The following is a 21813-nucleotide window of genomic DNA, read 5'->3' as shown; positions in this document are numbered from 1 at the left end:
CATGATTTTTTGTACGTTTCCACTTCTGGATCCTCTGATGTCATTTGACACGCTGTCAGAAACACAGAAGTTCCACCTGTCCAGCCCTGTTGATTACCTGCTCCGACCAATCACAGCAGAGTGGGCGGGACATCAGTGGATAACGGCAACAGGGAGTGGTCCATCAACCTGTCAATCAAACGGCCGATCATGCTTGACAGAGTCAACCAGAATATTACCGGAAATTGATTGAAAATAAAAGCTCTGCTGAAGACATACTAAGTTTACATGATGCCATACATTTAAAAATATTCAGTGGCGTCATACAAGATGCATGTGGTGATTGAGCTATTCTTAACTTGGTGCTCATCTGTCTTTCTTCCCACATTGAGGAAAAAAATAAATCTGAGATTTCGAGAATAAAGTCATAGGTTTACGAGAAAAAAAGTCGTAGTATTACGAGAATAAAGTCATAAGTTTTACGTGTTATTTTAGAGGGGAAATATAGCAGCGTGCCACCTGTGTGAAAATGAGGAATGTGGAGGATCTTGTGAAGTTACACTTTAGTAAAGGTTTCACAAATAAGGAAACACTTAATCTTTTGGTACATCAGCACCACATTATCATCAGTATCAGGACCTTGACAAGATTGTGCAAGAAACTGCATTTATTCCAAAGAAATAAACCGAGACAAACAGCTGCTACCTGTCCAGAAGCAGGCTCAGGCTGCTATGTCCTCTCGCCGTTTTTATTGGTTGCTTGTAATATGTTTTCCTAATATTATGACTTCTTTCTCATAAAGTTATGACTTTATTCTCGTAATATTATGACTTCTTTCTCATAAAGTTATGACTTTATTCTCGTAATATTACGACTTTTTTTCTCCTAAATTTATGACTTTCTCCTCGTAATATTACGACTTTTTTCCCCCTAAAATTATGACTTATTCTCGTAATATTACGACTTTTTTTCTCCTAAATTTACGACTTTCTTTCTCGTAAAGTTACGACTTTATTCTCGTAATATTACGACTTTTTTCTCGTAAAGTTATGACTTTATTCTCGTAATATTACGACTTTTTTCCCCCTAAAATTATGACTTTATTCTTGTAACATTACAACTTTTTTTCTCGTAAAATTCCGACTTTCTTTCTCGTAAAGTTACGACTTTATTCTCGTAATATTACGACTTTTTTCTTGTAAAGTTATGACATTATTCTCGTAACAATACGACTTTTTTTCTCGTAAAATTACGATTTTTTTCTCGTAAAGTTATGAATTTATTCTCGTAATAAAAAATGTTTTCCCTCATGTGGCCCTAATACTCCGTTGTAGATTACAACTTTCTTCTGGTAAAATTATTTTTTTCCCCCCTAAAAAAATGTTTTCTCATAATATGATTTTTTTTCGCTGTTACATTAAGTCTTTAATCTAAACACATTATGATTTTTTTTTTACCCTCAAAATATTTCAACTTTATTCTCTAATGTCATATTTTTCTTCCTTCTCAGGAACCATCACTGTCCACATGATGTGACTTTTATTGTGAAGTCTGAACCGGAAGTAGTGTGTTGCTAGGTAGCTTGCTGAGCCGGCCAGCAGCAGCAGTCAGAAGTCAGCCTCTCTCTCTCCGGTGGTACTCTCTGCATTCCTGCTAGCAGCCAGCACAACCAGTCCACTAGTGCTCGTATGTTGCCGTGCCGTCGTCTGTTACTCTCTGGCCTCTCTAGCTCAGTTTAGTCGTCGTCGGTGGTCGGTGTGATGGAAGTGGACAAAATGGACGAGAACGAGTGGAAGTATCACGGAGAAGGAAACAAGAGCCTGGTGGTCTCTCACGTTCAGGTGAGCTCAGGCTAACCATGGAGCTAACATGAAGCTAACACCAGAGTCCGGCCACAGCACAAGAAGGAGTTGTATAAATGTAGCTTTAAAGAGTACAACGCACCACCAACTCACACTTTTATAACCTTAAACATGCTTCAGTTTGGTGGAAACTTTATAATAATGATGTTGAAGTTTGTCAGGAAATGTCAGCAGTTTTATTCAGCTATCATTAGCCTGTGTTTGTTAGCTTAGCCGGCTTAGCAACTAGCCTAGAGTTCAACCAGTAAAATAAGACTGTTACCATGACAACACCGCTTAAAACCACCAGCAGTTACTAGAGATAACATGTGTGTTTATGTCTGTAACGTGTTGGACTGGCTGGGTGATTGTTTGGGTCATTAACTGAAAGGTTAAGTTTGCTAAAGTTAGAAAAAGGAGTTGTGTAAATGTAGCTTTAAAGAGGACAAACCAACACCCTGATTCACACTTTTATAACCTTAAACATGCCTCATCTTTGGGGTAAACTTTATAATAATGATGTGTAACTTCTGTATATGACTGAAGGGTGAAATGTCAGCTACCATTAGCTTGTGTTTGTTAGCTTAGCCAACAACTTGCCAAGAGTTCAACCAGTAAAATAACATCGTTACCATGACAACAAGGCTTAAAACCATTATTGGTTATTAGAAAAGACATGTGTGTTTATGTCTGCAAAGTGAGGGACTGACTGGGGGATTGTGTGGGTCATTAACTGAAAGGTTAAGTTTGCTAAAGTTAGCTGTTAGCAGCTTCCCAGGTTTCTCCTCCAGATGCTGTTTGAAGCAGCTCTTTGCTGTCTAACGGGACCTGCCTGGTAGCTGATACTCTGAGGCACACTGATAAGACCTTTAAAGTTCACTTCCATGCAGGTTGATCAGATGCTGGACTGACCCGGGTTAGGGTGCTGCTGGATCCACAGTCATCATGTCCCTGATAACTGTGGGAAAGTGTCTCATTCACATGGGAGCGGTCTTGTCATGTTGTTATTGAGCAACCGGTGACATGTTAGGAGGCTGTGACATCACACAGTGTTGTAATCTGTAATCTCAGGAACTGTCAAACTTTCTTTGGGGGTTTGATTATTTAACATTTACTTAATTATTGATTATTTACTTAAAGCTGAAGTAGGCGAGATTGGAGCAAATATGATTTAAAAAAAAAAAGTTATTTTTATAAAACTACATACTGCTATATCCTGACAGTAGTGCATAAAACAGGTAACATGAAAAAAAAAAGATGTGCCTCTGTGTCCTCCGGTGCCCCCAACGGCATCTGCAAGATTTCACAGACCGGAGGAAAACAAGCAGTAAGAGCTGATCTGAGGTCTGCTGTTCAAGAGAGCAGGCTGTCAATCACTCGCAAACTCCCATCAAACGGTCAAACTAGGCAGCGCTGATCAAATATGAATCAATATTCTGTTACGTTAATGCCTATTTCTTGCCTCAAATGTTTTCAGAATCATCTTGTAGTGTGCTGTTTAGCTGTAAAATTAGAAAGTTTGCGATGCCGCCGCAGTTGTTAAATCTGGTAAAGGAACGCAAAGTTCCGGTCACATGACCGGAGCACAGCCAATAGTAACGCTCTCTCTCTGAAATGACCTGTGATTGGTCAAAGTCTTCCGTCACGGGCTAGATTTTTTAAAGCCTGAAAACAGAGCCATGAGGAGGTGCAGAAGTCTAGTTTTCTCTCAGAACACTTGAATTACAATATGCTTAAAGGTTATTATGGAATTTTTGCCCGATGATGCCAAAAATATTCTGCCCACTGCCACTTTAATATACATTTTCCTCTAGGGCTGAGCAATAATTCAATGTGGTTATTTACTGACTTTAAATGGAATAATCGTATTGTGTGATCACTTAACAAGATTCCGTGAAATTTACTGACTTTAGTCCCGATACCAGATACTTGATACCTTACTTTAACAAATATTAACATATTGTTCTAGAAACCCCTTTTTTTTCACTGAACAAATGTAGTGTTAAATGTTGTCTTAACACAAGCAGCCGTACAAGAACTTTGTCCAAATAAAATATTCTAAAACTGCGAAAATGATTTAAATCAGGAAAGATTTATTTTATCTGAAACTTAATTTCTTGACATTTGACGCAACAGATACATTGCAGTTAGTATCAAAACGTTTTGAGCCCTAGATACCAGTTAAGAGTTTTGTCAGATGTTCTGCCACACAGTTCATTATGATAAATATTTTGTGCGATTTTTCAGGTATTTGTCATATAACGTATATTGATATTCAAGTAAATATTCATATCAATAATACTACTACCCTAAACAGCATTAAAGCTGAAAGCTAAAGTTTTAGTGTTGGCATATTCTCAGAGGTTCTCTTTGCTATTTACAATTTCTGTTTTTGCTAAAGATGTTGCTTGAAACAATTACATTTGAGGTTTGCACCCTAAGATAGATTACATACTTGACATATCAAATATTCATCAGTCTTCCTCATTCATTTGTAACCACAATGGACTAATACAACAAGAGATTACAACATAAGCTAACTAATCTTACTGGTATGTATCGTCATGTATCTCACTGCCCTTCAACAGGTGTGATTATGTAAGAGAGGGGAGTGTAGAACTAGCTTAGACAGAGGAATGATGGACGGACTACAAAAGGACTTGTATTTTTCAAATAACCAGATTGCCATCTATGCAAGTCAGTGTACACAACTCATTTAAACTAGAAACCTGGTTTCTGAAATTTGAGTATGGGACAAGAAACCTGGTTTCCCCAGCTAGACTTCATCTGGAGAATGCTAATTTCTTGTCCTTGTGTACACATAATTGGGTTTGTAATACACTTTTTATGCCTTTGCGCTGGCGACACTCGTGACTGGAGGCATTATGTTTTCGGGTTGTCCATCCGTTCGTCTGTACTTATGTACGTACGTATGTACGTCTGTCCGGTACATTGTGAACGCGATATCTCTGGAACGCCCAGAGGGAATTTCTTCAAATTTAGCATAAACATCCACTTGGACTCGAGGATGACCTGATTTGATTTTGGTTGTCAAAGGTCAAGGTCATTTTGACCTCACAAATCTCATTGGCCATAACTCAAGAATTCATATGCTAATTATGACAATTTCACACAAATGTCTAACTGGATAAAATGACGAAGTGATGACATATTGAACAAACATGGATGTAAACTGTAACTTGACTGGTTGGTGAAGGCATACAACCGCGAGGCGATAATTCTGTTTTTGTTTTATTTAATATGTAAGCAGGTGTAAGACCGACACCTATGACAGGGACAGTATAACTGTGACAGCATAGTAGCAGGATACAAAGACAGATAATTAAATGTATAGATACTGTACATCCTCTCATTCAAAATAGTTTCATTCAAAGTCTGACTAAAAATGAAACTAAGTTGACTAGAAGACTAAATTAAGTTGTTTTCCAGAATTGAACATTTGACTATATGTAAAATTTAGATAAATTCAAGCTGTAAGGAAAAACTCACTGCAGCATCCGTCCCACAAAAACGTGTGTCACCAATACAGATAAAATAATTGAGGCATTGGGAAATTTGATTACTGACCTACTGGGTAATTGTGGATTTTACAGTAACCAGGTTACTACACTGCAGTTTCCTGCATAACCTAATTTCTCTGAGCATTGTGGTTTCTTTTGCGCATGTAGATACTCACTGCTAAAGTATCCTGATATCTGTTCTGTCATCGTATTCCAAGATATATGGATGTTCTTGACTTAAACACACCCAAATGCTTACAGATGTAGTCACTGTTGTGTGTTATAACAGTTAATAATACAGTGTATTGTGTTTGAAAGTTCTTTGGACAATCAGAGACACTTATCCCAACTCACAGAGTACTTACTGTTCCGGTTGCACGGTGGAAAAACTATATCAGTATTTTAACCCGCCTCAGGAATATCTTGGAGATGTTCTTTCCTGGGTTGACCCTGCTCAGTAGTTAGGGTGTGACTCCAGGTTTGTCCCGTGTTTAAATGAGGCTCCACTGATCCTAACTGAGCTTCTCATCTCTTCTTCTGCAGCTTTCCAGAGTTCTACGCCTGCCCAAGTATCCAGCCGAGGACTCGGAAAACCCACCACAGGTAAATACGAGTCTGTGTGTGTCTCAGGTGTTTTCTGAAGCTAAAGCCTGGGCCAAACGACTGCACAGTAAAAACATCTTGAAGCAGATCACATGGAAATATTTTAGTGAATGTGTGCTTGATGATTACATTTTATGTTTTGCAATGTGAACTTCTATTCTCTCTGACACTTTAGAGTTAACCCAATTTTAACCCCAAAGTGGTCACCCCCACTAATTTTACTATTGGGCCTAATTTACACCAGATTGTCTTTCATTTGATGTTCAGTTTGAGGTCCATCATAAACTGTAATAAGCATGTTTTAATATTATTGGAGTGGTATTTCAGATGTTGTGGTGGCTGAACCACAGACATAAGCGCTTACCTCCAGCTCTCACTTCAAAACAGACCAAACTGTCCTCATCTGCAGCTCCATTCTTCTTTTTCCTACAAAGTAAATACAACTTTGAATTAAACCTTATTGGAATTGTCAATGGACAAAATCAATCAGGGCTCAGTGTGAGCTCCCATTTCACGACTGGTCGATTAATTGAAATGTGTAGTGTGAGTTAACACAATGTACAAGATTAATAAAATCATACAGCTTTAGGCTGGTGGACCAGAGATTCTCTGTTACAGCTGAGTAAACACTAGCTTCAAATACATTAATAGGAAAAACACAAACAAAAATGAACAAGTATATAAGAAAACTAGAAGTGCACTTGGAGAGCGCAGACCTCCGCCGTGGCAGGTTTCATATACGCCGTAGCTGTGTGATGTAAGAGTTCATGTTGATGATGCATGAAGAAATGTCCGTAATCCTAATAATGTCTGATTGATCCGTGACTGAGAGGAAGAAATAGATGTTGGATTAAATTCAAGGTGCGGTTCATACCTGTTAGCATGCTTCCTATTAGGGTTGTAAGAAAATATTGAGTATTGCGATATTATGTTTTGTGATGTGTCAGTGTATGTGCCCTCTCTAAGTAGTGTTATGATGTTGGATGTTGCAGGGACTGAGATAAATGCAAATGCAGATCCCGCTGTTCTGCTTGCATAAAAAAGTAACTTTTTTTACTCAGATTTTATGCATATGGTGGTGTGTTCTTAAAAAAATGTGCCTTGCTTACAGTATTGCAATATATTGAATTGTAACCCCTGTATCATGATACGTATCGTATCACCAGATTCTTGCCAAAACACAGCAGCCCTAGTTACAGTAGAAACTTAAGTTAGTGTAATGGCTTAGCGCTGCAGTACAGGGCTCCATTTAGTCACTGCGTTGTTTATAGTCAGTGGAGCAGCATCAGATCTCACATCCTGGTCAGATTAAAGGCTGGAAGGCATAGTCCCTGATCCAAATGTAAACCAAAGTGGAGCCCCGCCCAACCCAAAAATTCAAATTTACTCTGAGCTGCTCATCAGCTGCCATCACTCTGAAGCCTTATTTACTTTTAACACATGGCCTCACAGAGGACAAATAACCCAAATAACTGTGTCAACTTTAGTCAAATCTGTCAAGTATCAGAATAATTTGCTGTTTTACCTGTCTTGTCTTGTGTGTTTATTCTCCAGACGGTGGAGCAGGCCTTCAGGCAGATCCAGAACATTGTTGACTTCAGCTCCAACGTGATGAGCAGCCTGCTGGGAGAGAAGTTCATCCACAGCGGGGTAAGACACTGTTGTGTTCACACAGTTTGCTGTCATCCAGTGTATACATATATTTTTTTTACATCTTATCTTTGATCACTTTTGTCTTTGTTTTATCTTACAAAACATTAAAAACATGCACCGCAGATTTATCATCGCCCTCCTATAACATTGTCAGACTCATGATGGACTAAAAGGGTTTAAATCGATGCAGCAGAACCAGAGTCAAAAAACATAAACATAAACTGCAACACACAACAGCAGTATGAGACACACCAGTGTCATGTTGATGTGTGTCAGCATCAGTTGACACAAGTCAACAGGACACACCACTGTCTCTTCCCCCCCGTGTCAACCCAGAAAAGCACCAGCTCATTCACTCTAGTTGATCCGAGGATTACATCTTCTGTCTGAAAAAAATCCTTTCCATTTGAATGATAAAAAAAAAACAGGTACAAAACCAGCGTAAGAATTGTAATACATTTTTGGTGGACTAATTTTACTGTCAAAATTCTGGGGGTGTTTGTAAAAAATAGTAACGGTGAATAAATTAGTATTTTAAGCCTAATGTGAATCCCTACTGGAATATATGCTCCCATCAGATCTGGACCAGCTAAAGCAGACAGCTTTCCAGCAGCTGAAATTCACAAAAACAATGAGTTACTGTGTTGGAGTCTGGAGGGTTTAGCACATGAACAACACTCCCCGGGTCACATGGTGCCTATATTTAGATGCAATTATTAGATGGAAGTTAGATTCAACAGCTCAATTTATTAGTCTGTCAAAATTTAGAACACTATTAAAAAATTCACTATCAAAGCCGGCGTTGTACATATCACCCCCATAATGAAGTGATGATTGATATACATACAGTATAGACAGAGTTATGGACATGTTCCGTTCACAAACTGGAGTTAAGTGACTGTTTTCATTTTGTCTACAGGAAGTGGTCAAACTGCCGTTAGAGTTTGTGCGACAGCTGTCAATCAAAGTTCAACATCAAAGACCAGGTAAAACTGTTGTAGTCATTTCTGTGCGAAATATCTGATACTGAAATCTGTTAAAGGAGCAGTTTGACATTTTGGGAAAGCTGCTTATTCACTCTTTTGCATAGAGGTAGATGAGTACTGATCATGTTCTGTCTGTCTGTGTGTGTCAGCCTGGCGCTGTGATAAGGTGATGGACATCTACAGCGGCTGTGCTCTCTGTCTGCCCAACCTGACATCTCCAGCCCTCCACCAGCCAACACACACTCCTCCACTCTGCATTGAGATCAAGGTATGCACACACATAGTCATGTTTTTTTTTTAAGGCATAAAATTGGTTTTAATTTCAACTTCATCTCGGTAATAAAACTGGAGATCTAGTTTAAGATGATGTTCTTCCTCCTGAGAAGCAGTCGCAGTTTCAGAAATCTTTTCCTGTGAATCACTCTCACCCAGAGTTAAAACAACAAATCACATGAGTGTGACTGAGTGAGAGCATGTGTTTTACTCAGCTGCTGTTTTTGTGTGTGTTTTGTTTTTAGCCTAAATGTGGGTTCTTGCCGTCCTCCAAACATGTCAGCAAAGATATCAAGACCAAAGTGTGCCGCTTCTGCATGCACCAACACTACAAGGTAACTACAACACCTACATCGACAGTATAACTACACCAACGACAGTACAAATACACCAACAACAGTACAACTACAACCAAAACAATGGTACAACTACAACCAAAACAATGGTACAACTACACCAAAAAATGATAGTACAACTACACAAAAACAACGGTACAAGCTGACCAAAAACGACGGTACAATTACACCAAAAACAACGGTCCAACCACGCCAGCGACAGTCCAACCACACGAACGGCAGTTCATATCATCAGCTGTCGCACATTTTAATTCCTTCAGTAACTTGATGGCAGACCAAAACTAAACTTGTCTGTTGTCGGGTTTGTGTTCTCTGCAGCCAGTGAGTGTTTCTGTAGTTCCAACACAGTCATACGTTTTCTCTCTCGTCATATTCTCCAATTCAACTTTTCATTCATATCATATCAATAACTTAAGTTTATAAAGGTAATAGTTTTGAATCGGGATCTTCAGTATTTGGATCAAGTAATTCATGAAAAGTAAGGGGTGTTAGATTTAGTAGCTCCAGCTGCTATTTTAATGTGTCAGCACAAACTCTTTTTGTTGTTTCTATTACTTCTGTCTCTCTTTCTTCCTTCATCACATTGTATTTTCTCTCTCTCTCTCCAGGTGGCCAATGGGAAGTGGAAGAGACCCAGTCTGTACTGTCCTCTAGACTTGTTCTCGGGGTGAGTTTACTGCAGCTACTGCTGTTACCTTCAACACTACTGCATTCACTATGTGTGGAACTCATACGATCAGGTATACTGTAGTAATGTATATAACAAAAACACATAACAACAATAGTGTATATATTAAGGTCAGTTCTGCAACTAATCCTACCACCACACTGTGGATACAGCTCCTAATATGAAGCTGCTTCACTGTTCTGCAGCTGAACTTGACGTTCTCTGGTTTCTCTCATGTTGTTCAGGAACAGACAGAGAATGCACTTTGCCATCAGACACCTGATAGAAGAACCTCAGAACAACTTCAAAATCTTCAAGGTGAGACACAACCAGTCCTGTCTGTCTCTCTCTCTCCTGCACTGTACAATGTGGAACTGTTCAATCACAACTTCCAACTCCATCAGCAACACAACTACTGGTTTACAGGATAGAAAAAAATGTGATGGGATTAACAGAATGATTTGAGCAGGAAGTGTAAACTGAAGGCGCTCCACTGCGCTCACATGTTACGATGGTGCAGATGTGATTTTTATGAAAAGCTATAAAGAGTATTTATGACTGACTGGCTTTGTCTTGGGTCAGATTCTCCATCTGAAGTTCTGCATTTTGAGCCCAGACTCTCTAAACTGGATCTCAGCTTGAGATCAAGTTTCTGCAAATGCAACTAATCAGTGTGTGTGTGTGTGTGTGTGTCAGGGTGGTCAGTGTATCTACAGCAGTAAGGAGGGCAGTGACGACTCAATGGACCTGAGCTCTCTGATGCATCATCTCAGACCGTACTTCCTGTATGGAAACAACCGCATCAACTGTCACATGACCAGCAAAGCTGTCCTGAACGACTTCATCCAGGTAAAGCCGACACATAAATATACGGTGGTTCATACACAAGTGTCCTTTTAATTGAAAGTAAAATTATATTGGTGTTATACAGCTGAGCAATAAACAAAAAAATTACCAACATCAGGAGTCCCCAATGGACCAAATGCTCCTCACGTCTCAGTGTCAGAGCAAAACAGAAAAACCTGAAGTATTTTCCAGATGTGAAACTGCTCAGTCAGCTGGAGATGTGAGAAGAGAAGTGTTACACAGTGTTAGTTGCATTATTATTAACTGGTCTCTTATTTAAAAAACACTGGATTAAAGTTAGTATTGACAAATGTTAGTGTACTTTCTTGTTAACTTTTTCATGTTAAAAGTAGGGCTGTCAATCAAATGATTATACATGATTAATTGCAAATTAATCCCACATTTTGTATCTGTTCAAAACGTACCTTAACGGAAGATTTGTCAAGTATTTAATACTCTTATCAACATGGGAGTGGGCAGATATGCTGCTTTATGCAAATGTATGTATATATTTATTACTGGAAATCAATTAACAACACAAAACTAAAACTGAGCCCGATACAACCTAAAAGTCGCAAGTTGTGTTAATGCCTTAAAGAAATTGGTGGCATTAAAACTAATTTGCGTTAACGCCTTATTATCACGTTAACTTTGACAAAAATTTGTTCAAAAACATTTTCACTGCGTTCAAAAAATCTTTGCTCTCCAGATTTGTTTAGGGTGATGACATCACAAAATATGATGACAGACATTCGAAAAGCTCGATAGAAGCTTTGAATGTAAAAAATGACATTCAGTAAAGCCCTACCGGCTGTGTAGAGGACATTAACCAGGTTTCATTGAATAGATCTGCTTTCAGACACACACTGTGGTAAACTATCCCTCTGTAGGTCCTGGTGAACGCCCTGCTGGGTGGTGGAGGAGGAGATGGAGGGTCGCTGACGGACACACGAGGAGAAGGACGGAGCTTCTGTGAAGCGAGTCTGTTCAACAAGGAGAGGATTCGCCACGGTCAGAACCTGCCTGTCAATCAGTCTGTTTTTCTTTCTGTGCGTCCAGCCAGGTTTTAGTGATTCCACTGAACTGGTCTTTTAATAGTGGTTTGAGCTCCACTCAGCTACAGCTGAAAGGATCTAGAAGCTAAAGTTGTTCAATTTACTAAACAAACAATATGAAGACTGGAAACCAAAATCAAGCACTAGTTATTTAAAGACGGAATTTTCTCGTTCCAGCTTCTACAGTGTGATTATTTGCTGGTTTTCTTTGTTTTGTAAATTGGTAAATTGAATATTTTTCGATTTTGGACAGTTGGTTTGACAAAACAAGAAATTTGTAACTATTTTGTTTAAAGGCAAAACGATTAATTGAGGAAATAATCTCTCTTTTCCTGCTTACTTTTCTCTCTCTTGACCTCCAGACACATCCACACACACGCACGCACGCACGCACGCACGCACGCACGCACGCACACACACACACACACACACATCAACGTGTGCAAATAAACAAAACACCTCACTTTGACTTAAATCCAACTTTTCACATAACTTACAAATCACAACTTTCATGATTTAGTCTAGTCTGTAGCGTTGTGACGCTGCTGGTTTTGCTGGTGTGAATTGTAACTGTAAACCAGTCTAACGGATCCGTGTGCAGCCTGTCTCTGTCATTCCTCTCTTACAAAGGTTCTTCTTGTGCAGCAGCCTCCCTCAGAAATGTTTGTGGTTTGAAAGAAGCACTTATGTCTTTTCAACACAAACATTTTGCTCGTAACATCTGATTCTGATTATGTAAATATGTGAAACTGAAAACCTGACACGTCATTTTCTTCATGTTTTTTAATGCTGAGCTAGACATTAAATACTGATTTAAACATTTAAAGTAAACGTTTTATAAACCAGATTTCTGACCTGAAATGGTTTGATGAGAACAGAAAAGATGACCTCTCTCTCTCTCTCTCTCGCTCTCTGTTTACAGGCTCTCAGGGTTTACCCAGCGACAGTGTTTTGTTCAGGATTCTTCAGACTCAGATGTTGGACTCGCTGGACATTGAAGGACTTCACCCTCTGTACCGCCGAGTGGAGCAACACCTGCAGGACTTCCCCAAGGAGAGGTAATACACGGTTAACAGGTATCAGAAGAAAACTGTAGTAATGGTGTTCATTTAGATAAATGTCACTTATGAAGGATCACTGTCTGGTCTCATCACTTCCTGTCTGTGTCAGAACTCGTCTTCAGATGGACGGGCCGTACAACGAGGCCTTCCTGGAGAAGCTGCAGAAATGTCCGACTGAGGACGACGGCTCCGTGGAGTACGCCGTCGCCAAGGTGAGACTGAGAGCTGGAACCTGAAGTCAGGTTCTCTGTGTGATGGTCCACGTTTTCTCCAATGTCAGCTGACAGTCGGTTAACAGCAACCCTGTAAAAATCATCCAGCTCAGTAGCGATAGTGCAGTTCCACATAACAGACTGAGGGAAAATACTGATTTGTCAAGAAGGAAAGTGAGACATTTCAAACTGATGGCCATAACCGTCGAGGTCATGCAGTGACAGTGGAAGCAATGTTACGTCTCATTAACAACAGCCGCTAATTCATCGTTTTTTTTTTGTTGTAAATCAGTTACTGAATGGGGCTGTTTTCCACCCTCCGAACACTCACAAGCCTAAGGGGCTGTATACATGCCGTGTCTTTTGCACAATCAAATCCATTGTCAATGTAGGCACACTCAAACGCGGGAACGACGCCGTCGCGGCGCGCAAGCAATGGCCGCGTGCCGAGATAAAAATAGTCAAACTTTTGAAACACTTCAGCGCACTGCATGTCATGTGTCGACAAAGAACCAATCACAACTGGCAGATATCTTTTCTTTCTTCTATAAATATCAGTCTATGGTAAATATATGGAGGAGAAGTTAATCATTTTAGTGCAGTTTTACATCTGTCCCACGGACTATTTTACTTGCTTCACCCTTTCCGACCGAGGACGTCACAACATCTGGTTGAAAGGTCAGCCAAGTTGACACAGAGAAATTGAGTGTATAGCTACTTTGAGGGATTTACAGTGCTGGAAATGCATTTATCTTTGTTTTGATTTTGTTTACTTTAGTCAGCGAGGCTTACTGCTAAATTATTAATTTTTTGGTTGTTTAGTAACTCCGACAGTAGCACAACCTCCAAAGCACCTTGGATAAAAGGATGAAAGCGGTACGGCTGGTGTTTTCCACGCATTTTGAGACGCGGCATGTGAACAGCCCCTCCAGATAGTTGCATGTCTAACTGCTGTGTGTTTTGACTTCAGGTCCATCAGTACCGCGTCGCCATGACAGCCAAGGACTGCTCCATCATGGTCGCCCTGGTGCCCAGCAGTGAAGAAGAGGATGATGAAGGGTAAGAGCTCTGAAAGGAGTGTTGATCACTTAGAAGAGTGTCATTAACTGACAAGTGAACCTTCAGTCTGCATGCAACTCAGTGAGACATTAGGGGTAAATTCTGTATTTTTCAACCTGGACCCATGTTTTTATGTCTCAGTGACTAATGGGGACAACAACGTTTGAGGCTGGTCCAGTATTGAGAGAGAACACTACAGCTGCCAGCCACTAAACGGGCTTTAATGTAATCACTTGGGGCAACTGCTCACTGTCCGTTTACGTCCACTAAAAGTTCTTGTTTTTGCCACTGACAGGCTCAGATTGTTATTATAAGTGTCTGACAACATTATGGAAAAGACCCTACGGAGAAATAATGTTTTTCTTTATATATTGATTGAATGGGCAACTGTTTTTGTGAATCAGTGTGTAGCAGCTGATGAAGTCCACCAGGTGGAGCCAGACATCAGCTCAGCATATTTAAACTGACTCACTTCTTCTCTCTCCTCCTCCAGGCTCTCCAGTCAGAGGCGGCTCAGGGACTTCCTCTCCTCCAGACCTCCTGCTTTCTCGTACAAGGTCTCCATCTTGGATCTGGACCCGAAGCCGTTCGACAGCATCCCCTGCCAGCTGCGCCTGGACCAGAGGATCGTCTCCTGCTACCTGAGGACTGGCGGTGCCTTACCAAAGGGCTCTCTGCCGCATCACTCCGGCATCTTCACAGCTGCAGAGAGAGAGGACTGCACGCTGCACTTCCACCCCGTGTGACCTCCCCCAATAAGAGCCGGACGACCCTTAAGACGAAGACTACGGACGCCACGCTGATGCTTCAAACGGAGACGCCATGTTGATGCAGAGGTCTAGAATCACTACAGACCAGAGCTGTTAATCCGAGGCTTTACTGAAGTACTTTCTCTTCATCAGCTCATGTTAACGGTTAACAGCTCAGCAAATTCAAAATCTCCAGGAAGTCACCACTAACTCACCAGACCTTTCAGTGACTTCCAGATATTTCTGTTACTGATTCTAGAGATTTTCTTCGACTTCTCGCTCCCGTCAGGAGATGAATCCCAACATCACTGCTCTGTTCATATTTATTAGAAAACTTACAGGGAGCTTTGTTCTTTTCCTTTTTGTGACAAGAGTTTGGATTGACCTCCTGACGGGACTTTTATCATGGCAACAACATGAATGTTCTCGTTCTCCATAGCAACGCTGCTGACAGCGAAGCTCTGAGAAGAAGAAAGAGGATAATGCAGGTGGAGAGAAAAGCAGATCGTACGTATGATGTCATTTCCTGAATGTAGGCGGGGCCTCTGGTAGAGTGAGGCGGAGCCAATATGTATGTCCAGGTTGAACTGTAGCATCACTATGGTAACAGAAGCACTGGTTACCATAGCTACAGCCACAGAGGAGGGGCTGATGTGATCACCTGAGGGTCTGTGTGAGTCTCAGAAACTGGATGGAGATGATTCAGTTCTCTGCTGGACTCTACGGAGGTTTTCAGTCCAACTCGTCATCACACTGATCAACTCATACCTATTTCATTAATGAGTTGACATGCGGCAGTGTTTGGATGTATCGAAAACCTCCATGAACCGCAACTGTGAGATCCAAAATGAAAGCGAGCGATGCTTCACCTCCGGGTGTCTTGTTTGTTTTGACCCTTGTTCAGTTGTTGGCGGCAAGTTAACACGTTCTCTCGTCAGGCTTTTGTGCCGAGATGTTGAAGGTCAATTGTTTGTGACTTTATTTTTCTTTATCAGGGAGGAGAGTTGAGGGTTGTTAAAGGGTCACTTCACCCAAATAATAATAATAATAAAAAGAAGCTTTTCCTCTTCCCCCAAGTCAAATCTATCCAGTTTAGGTTTTATTTGTCCAGGTTTTGAGATTTCTGTGAGATTTCTGTTCAAGTTTTTTTATTCTCACAGCACTGAAAAATGACATTTTATGATTGATTAATTCTAATTAAACTATTAATTCGGAAGAAAATAGTTCCAATAAAAAACTAAAACACTGTTTCTGAAAATAATAATTAATTTGTGCCAACATAAACTAAAGTCAAGGCAGAAATCTCAGACACACATCTCAAAACATGGACAAATAAAAAACAAACAGATTTCACTAGAGGGAAGAGAGAAATCTCACTCAGTGGCCGCTTCATTAGGTACACCTGTACAATATAATGCAATCCAGTACAACAGCCCTGTTGTAAATTCTACCTTTATGAAGCTTTAATTGGTCATTTTCTGGTGTCAGAGAGGTTATATTATACTGACAGGTGTTTCTAATGTTTCGTCCGCCCCACTTGCATACATGAGGGGATCAGAACTAAATATAATACAGTCCAGTACACCAACACCACCTATCAACACCTGACTATTATGAGACTTGTAAGGGTGGCATTAGTGACAGAGCTGTTGTATTAGCTCATGCAGTTGTAGTCTTAGTACTGAGTGTATATATTCTAGTAATTTGGGTAAAGTGACCCTTTAAGGTCCAGCTGGGACCGCTGACTAAGCAGCTCTCGTTGGGTTCTTCAAGCAAAGACGCTTGTGTCCAGCTGCCTTTGTTCGTTCTGACATAAAACCTCCTTTTGTGTTAGAAAGAAAGCACATTATTTTAACTCTTATTGTTGTCACAGCCTGTTTTGTTGGAAGAAAAGCAGCATTTTAGTAATTGTCTAACACTCCTGTGTTTACTAACCTGGTGATGGGTGGCTTTGTAAAGGTACGGTTACATTACACTTTGGTGCTGCCACGAGTTTGGTCGTGTCTAGAAGGTAACCCACAATTTGGGAAACACTTGGCGAGGTGGTTGCGGTTAGGCGTTGACCTCGAACAGTTAAGGTCGAGTCCTGTGAGAGTTTTCGCAATTTGCGGGTTACCTTTTTAGACACGACCCACGTGTTTGCTGTTTTGGTGCGAGCTCACAGGTCAGAGTTCACCTTTGACCTGGGATTTCACACAGTGGGCCGATAAGAACCACTGATGCAATGTGTCATCACACGACCAGACTTCACTGAACAGAAGACTAATGTGACCGTACATTCGCAGAGCAGGAAGCAGAGGATTTTAAAGCGAAGAGGTCAGCGTGTCCGGTCTACTGTAGATCAATCTGACCCAGCAGAGCAAAGGCTGCTGGATAACAGACAGCAGTCCTCTTCAGACAGGCCGAGCTTCATGCTGTTGCTCCGCTGGGTTTTTGTGCCATAAGTGGCTTGTTGTGTTTTTGTCCATGTGCCTAAATGTTCTGGTAGGACTGGAGGATGGCGGGTGGTGGTGTGTGTGTTGAGAAAACTCTCTTTGTTACAGGCTGCGTTCACAGCTGAGATCTGAGACACATCGTCTCTGTTCAGACTGACATCAGTTCAGTTTATGAGCTGCTTTGGACGCAGCCGTGAACTCTCAGTACCTCAAACTCCTGACGACCCGAACCGAAGCTCAACGGGGTCGTCTGATGTTTTCAAAGCGATGCGTTCAGGAGCGCTGGCAGGTTTCTGAGGACGGGATGGTGATGTCACCAGGAGTTGAGACTAATACGCCGACTTCAGCTCAGCAGATGAGTGTTGACTTTAACTCGAGTCCAGATGTTGCTTGTGTTCGGATTATCTTGGGTCTTTTTGTCCAAACCTGTGATTTCCTCTCCTGGTGATCTCATCGTCCTCTCAAACCAGCAACGCTCACGGAGGCTTCAGATAAACTGGTAACACTTGACTTCAGTTCCTGTTTACAGTGTCCGCTCTCCAACCTCCACAACCTCCACCAGCCAATCAAACGTCTGAAAGGAATCACACTACAAGACTGAAACTTCAGACGACACAAAATCCTTCACACTCCACTCTGATCTCCCATCGTCGGGTAGCCGATGAACGTCTGCTGCCTTGCTCATCAGCAGCAAGTCAGTGTGACGTGAGCCAATCACATGTCCACCCAGTCATCAGCAGGGTGACGTGGTCCGTAGTTCTGTTAAATCCAAACACTAAAAAGGTTTAAAGCAAGACAGACTTCAGTCCTAACACTTGTTACTCTGGACGGTTTGACCTTTAACCAATCACGTCACCCGCTTTCTGGCTGACGCCTTCGTTGCCTGGGAGACGGAGGAGTTAAAAGGATGGAGAGTGGACAGCAGTGAACTGAACCAACCACTGATCGTTCTAACTGTTGAACTGAAGACGCAACAGGCAGCATGATGGGAAAGCAGAGGCTCATGGGAGTTAAGAGGGAGGAGGGTGGGAAAATATCTGCGTTGTCTCAGAGCGAGACACTCGAAGATTTGATGTCACTATGACTTTGATTCTATTAATTTTGAAACTTCTGAAGAGTATAACAGATATATAAACTTTACGCCAAAGCATCCGATCGCTGCAACTACGTTTGAACGGATTATTTTCATAGTTTCACAAGAAAAAAGTAGCCTCAGTTTGTGTCTCATCACATTCTAGGATTTAGGACGGCTGTATGACTGCAGCATTAGTTTAAAATACGATGCATTAACAATATAATACTATCACCATTAAATTAGCGTTCAGTTACCTTAAACAAATTATTTATTTGGATATGTCTGAGCTTTGAGAAAAATCTTATTTTCTAAGTTTGTAAACTGTAATCACAATAACCCATCCATAAACTCTGTCATTTTGAGCAGATTGTTGTATCCAGCACCTGCAAAGAATAACCTACACACAAATAGCTTGTTTCCAATTGTACTTTTATTCTACATGGACATGACAATGTTTAAACCACAAACGTTCCTCCTTAGATTGAAATTCTGTCATGCCAGTGTAGAACAAAAAGAAGAAATGGGAGTGAGATCGCACTGTGCAGGCATGTCTTCGTCTTTCTATCGTGGTAACTTAACTATCACTTAACAACACAGCAGTTCTGAAATTTTTTTCCAGAATAATCAAAGCCTTTTCTGTCGATCTGGATAAAAAAATATTCTGTTTCTTGCATGACGAAAAAAGGATTTTTGTTATTGTTCTCCAAAGTTGCAATTTTATCTCCTAATCTAGACAAAGACACAAGAGAAACCATCCACTTACTTTGCTTGTTGTGGAGCTGGGGAGAACTGTATTACGCATTCTTCATCAGTAGATTGAGTTTGTTAGTTGTCACATTTTAAAGTCAACATGGATGAGAAGTCCTCGAGGAGTAAATTCAGGCCTGTGTGATTATGGTCAAAAGCTCCAGCAAGAATCTTTATTGTGCAGAAGACACAATATTTGATCATCCAGATAAACAAAGAACCTTCAAGGATTCCTGAAATCTCTTCAAAGTTATTTAAGTGTTAAAATGTGTTGTTGGGTTCAGATTCTCAGATTTAATTTAATTTAATAATACTAACGGACACAAACTGGGGCTAAAAACCATAGAGCTGATAAACAAACTTAGTCCTCACTGTGAGATGAAGCTCCAACAGGTGAGCTGCAGTCTGATTGGTCGTTGGTTGCCTCTGCCTCCGCCTGCTGCCTGAGCGTCGGCCTGCAGAAACATCACATCACTGTGATACCTACAGACTTCTAATAACTGCGTGTGTGTAAATAGCTGAGAGAAGAAAACTATTTGAAAATACAAAGGCGACACTGCTGTCTGGCATTTTGTATTTAAATTATTTATTTTTGTAGATTTTGACCAATGAGCTCTGCTGTTACAACCGTCACAGTCGTGCTCTTTCTATTGAATAAAGATTTCTAAGAGACTAAACCAACGCTGTATGTTTTACTTTATTTGTACATCATTTCAGACATGTTAAAAGGTTCATGCTGGTTTTACAGTAGAAAAATGTTTTTTTTCATGTTTTATGTCGTTGTGCTCGGAGATGAAGATGTGAGTTCTGTGTCCTGTGAAAGGCTGACCGCCATGATGACCGACTCCAAGGCGGCTTCAGGTCCCAGAATCCTCAGCAGGCTCTGAAAGGCCTCAGCAGCGCCGCCTACAGCCGCAGAGGGAAACAACTGCAGCGCTGCAGAGACACAGAGGAACAAGTGGAAACATCAACATTTGACCTGCTGGTGTCTTTGTCCTGATCAATAATGTATCTGTTACAGGCTGAGGAAAGGCTGGTAGTCAGTATATTGGTGGAGCTTGTTTAAGCAGCCTGCAGACAGTACTCAGGGCTGAAAAAACATCCTTCACATTTTTTTGGGGAGTATAATATTTTCCTCTAAAGACATAACTGAACATCAGTAAAAGATAAAGCATTACAAGAAAATACTGTTTTTTTAAATACACAAATCCAATATTATCTTATCAATGATCCGGTCTCTATCAAATTAAATATGATTTTAAGTAAAATTAATGCATTAATAATACAACAATTCCATCAGAATGTGTTTTTTTTGCCAGATTACTATTGTTTTAGTTGAAGAACCTCTGACTTCACTGTGTGTCTCACTTCTAAAAACCAATCCTACATCACAGTAACTAGCCTGTGTGTCAGTCAGTATGGTTAGTGTTATTTAGCTTCCTGTCTGCAGATAGCTGTGAGAGTTCAGGTAAACTGCAGGAGTCTGACAGAAGGGGAACGGACATCTCACCTCTCTCAGGGATCTTTGTCAGCAGCTGGATCTTGGGAGTGACTCTGTCGTCTCTGGAGACATCCACTGACCAATGAACGAACAAGACGCAGCTGTAAACAAAAACACAAGCAGTGAGAGGTCAGCAGAGAGGGGACAGCTCAGGGCTCTGTGTGTTTCTGTGCTCCATCATGATGAGCGCATTTACCCAGAAAGCTCAGGGTGATTCAGGGTCATGACCTCTGACCTGCTGCCTGCAGGAAGAGAGACGACAGATGGATACTTCTCCTGCAGAGAGATAAACACAGAGAGAGAAAGAGGGACTGTTACAGCAACCGATAACCCTTTCAATGTCCATATAAACTTTCCCTTTTAGCGGTTTGATAAATACAGGTCTTGATCTACTAAAGGATCCGTTCTCCTCAAAGACATTATAGAAATAACATTGACTGAGGTTGGATAAAATCTACAAACTATTCCTATATAAAACAAATTGATGTTTTTTCAAACATGTGAATCAGATTCTTTAACATCTCTGATCTGTATTAACCTGCTCTGCATGTCTGTCACACTCATGGTCTCAGTTCGATCAGAATTAAAGTTTTTTTCTTTCTTTTTTTCTGCCAACCAAACATCCCTTGTTTTAGAGCATGCAATGTGCAACAATATGTTCCTATATATTTGCAGGAAAATTAAACTACTGTTAAAACAAGCAGCTGTTGTCTCATTTAGTTTTGTTTCTCTGACATATTCAAGTGTTGTCTTGAAGTATTTTTACACTTATAAGCAATTATTATGCAAATTATTTACACAAAATATTACCGCAGTAACGAGATAAAGAAATACCTTTAATATTCTTTAAAAAAATAAAGACAAAAAATGAAAAAGAAATAATGAAAAAAAAACATCATTGATTGAATTACTGTGCCACTACTGGTTATTTCAGCATACTGTACATGAGTTGAAAGTTACTTATCTTTTTAAAGAATCAGTTCAGCTTCTGTCTGTTACATGACAAACTTGAGTACAAAATTATCAGTGAATTTATTCATTTTTCAAATAAGATTTCTGACATTTATTTAAAAACAAATTGTTTGTAATTTCCCTTCAGTTCCGGCCACATCACCAGGTAAGCACTAGTTATTTCCTGGCCTGCAGAAACCTGGTCAAATGCTGCCGCTTTCCACCATTTTCCAAGTTGTCTCA

General features: G+C 40.4%; 2 protein-coding genes across 3 annotated transcripts in view; one reads left to right on the top strand and one right to left on the bottom strand.

The window, feature by feature from the left end:
* Positions 1-1561: 1561 nt before the first annotated feature.
* Positions 1562-19795, top strand: ippk (inositol 1,3,4,5,6-pentakisphosphate 2-kinase). Its single transcript, XM_037778436.1, has 14 exons — positions 1562-1820; positions 5885-5944; positions 7499-7594; positions 8517-8583; positions 8733-8851; positions 9102-9191; positions 9821-9879; positions 10125-10197; positions 10576-10728; positions 11616-11736; positions 12703-12838; positions 12951-13053; positions 14024-14112; positions 14606-19795. The coding sequence occupies exons 1-14, from the start codon at positions 1740-1742 to the stop codon at positions 14856-14858; spliced, it is 1500 nt and encodes a 499-aa protein (XP_037634364.1). The 5' UTR covers positions 1562-1739; the 3' UTR covers positions 14859-19795.
* A 2-nt stretch (positions 19796-19797) lies between these two features.
* LOC119493289 (centromere protein P) overlaps positions 19798-21813 on the bottom strand; it is a 104765-nt gene continuing 102749 nt past the window's right edge. For both annotated transcript variants that reach the window (XM_037778467.1, XM_037778459.1), the window contains exons 7-9: positions 20816-20895; positions 20629-20720; positions 19798-20054 (exon numbers count right to left, since the gene is read on the bottom strand). In XM_037778467.1, the coding sequence (XP_037634395.1) occupies positions 19891-20054; positions 20629-20720; positions 20816-20895 (336 nt within the window). In that variant the 3' untranslated portion in view covers positions 19798-19890. The remainder of the gene's footprint in view (positions 20055-20628; positions 20721-20815; positions 20896-21813) is intronic.

This window comes from Sebastes umbrosus, chromosome 1 (assembly GCF_015220745.1).
Source record: "Sebastes umbrosus isolate fSebUmb1 chromosome 1, fSebUmb1.pri, whole genome shotgun sequence".
Lineage (NCBI taxonomy): Eukaryota > Metazoa > Chordata > Actinopteri > Perciformes > Sebastidae > Sebastes > Sebastes umbrosus.
Note: the sequence above shows the minus strand (reverse complement) of the source record. Positions and strands in the feature narration are given on the sequence as shown.

Bases quoted from the DNA above. Each gene is read 5' to 3' on its own strand.
- ippk (XM_037778436.1), top strand. From the start codon at position 1,740: ATGGAAGTGGACAAAATGGACGAGAACGAGTGGAAGTATCACGGAGAA. The intron at 9,192-9,820 runs GTAACTACAACA...CTCTCTCTCCAG, and splicing joins GCATGCACCAACACTACAAG to GTGGCCAATGGGAAGTGGAA. The intron at 10,198-10,575 runs GTGAGACACAAC...TGTGTGTGTCAG, and splicing joins ACAACTTCAAAATCTTCAAG to GGTGGTCAGTGTATCTACAG.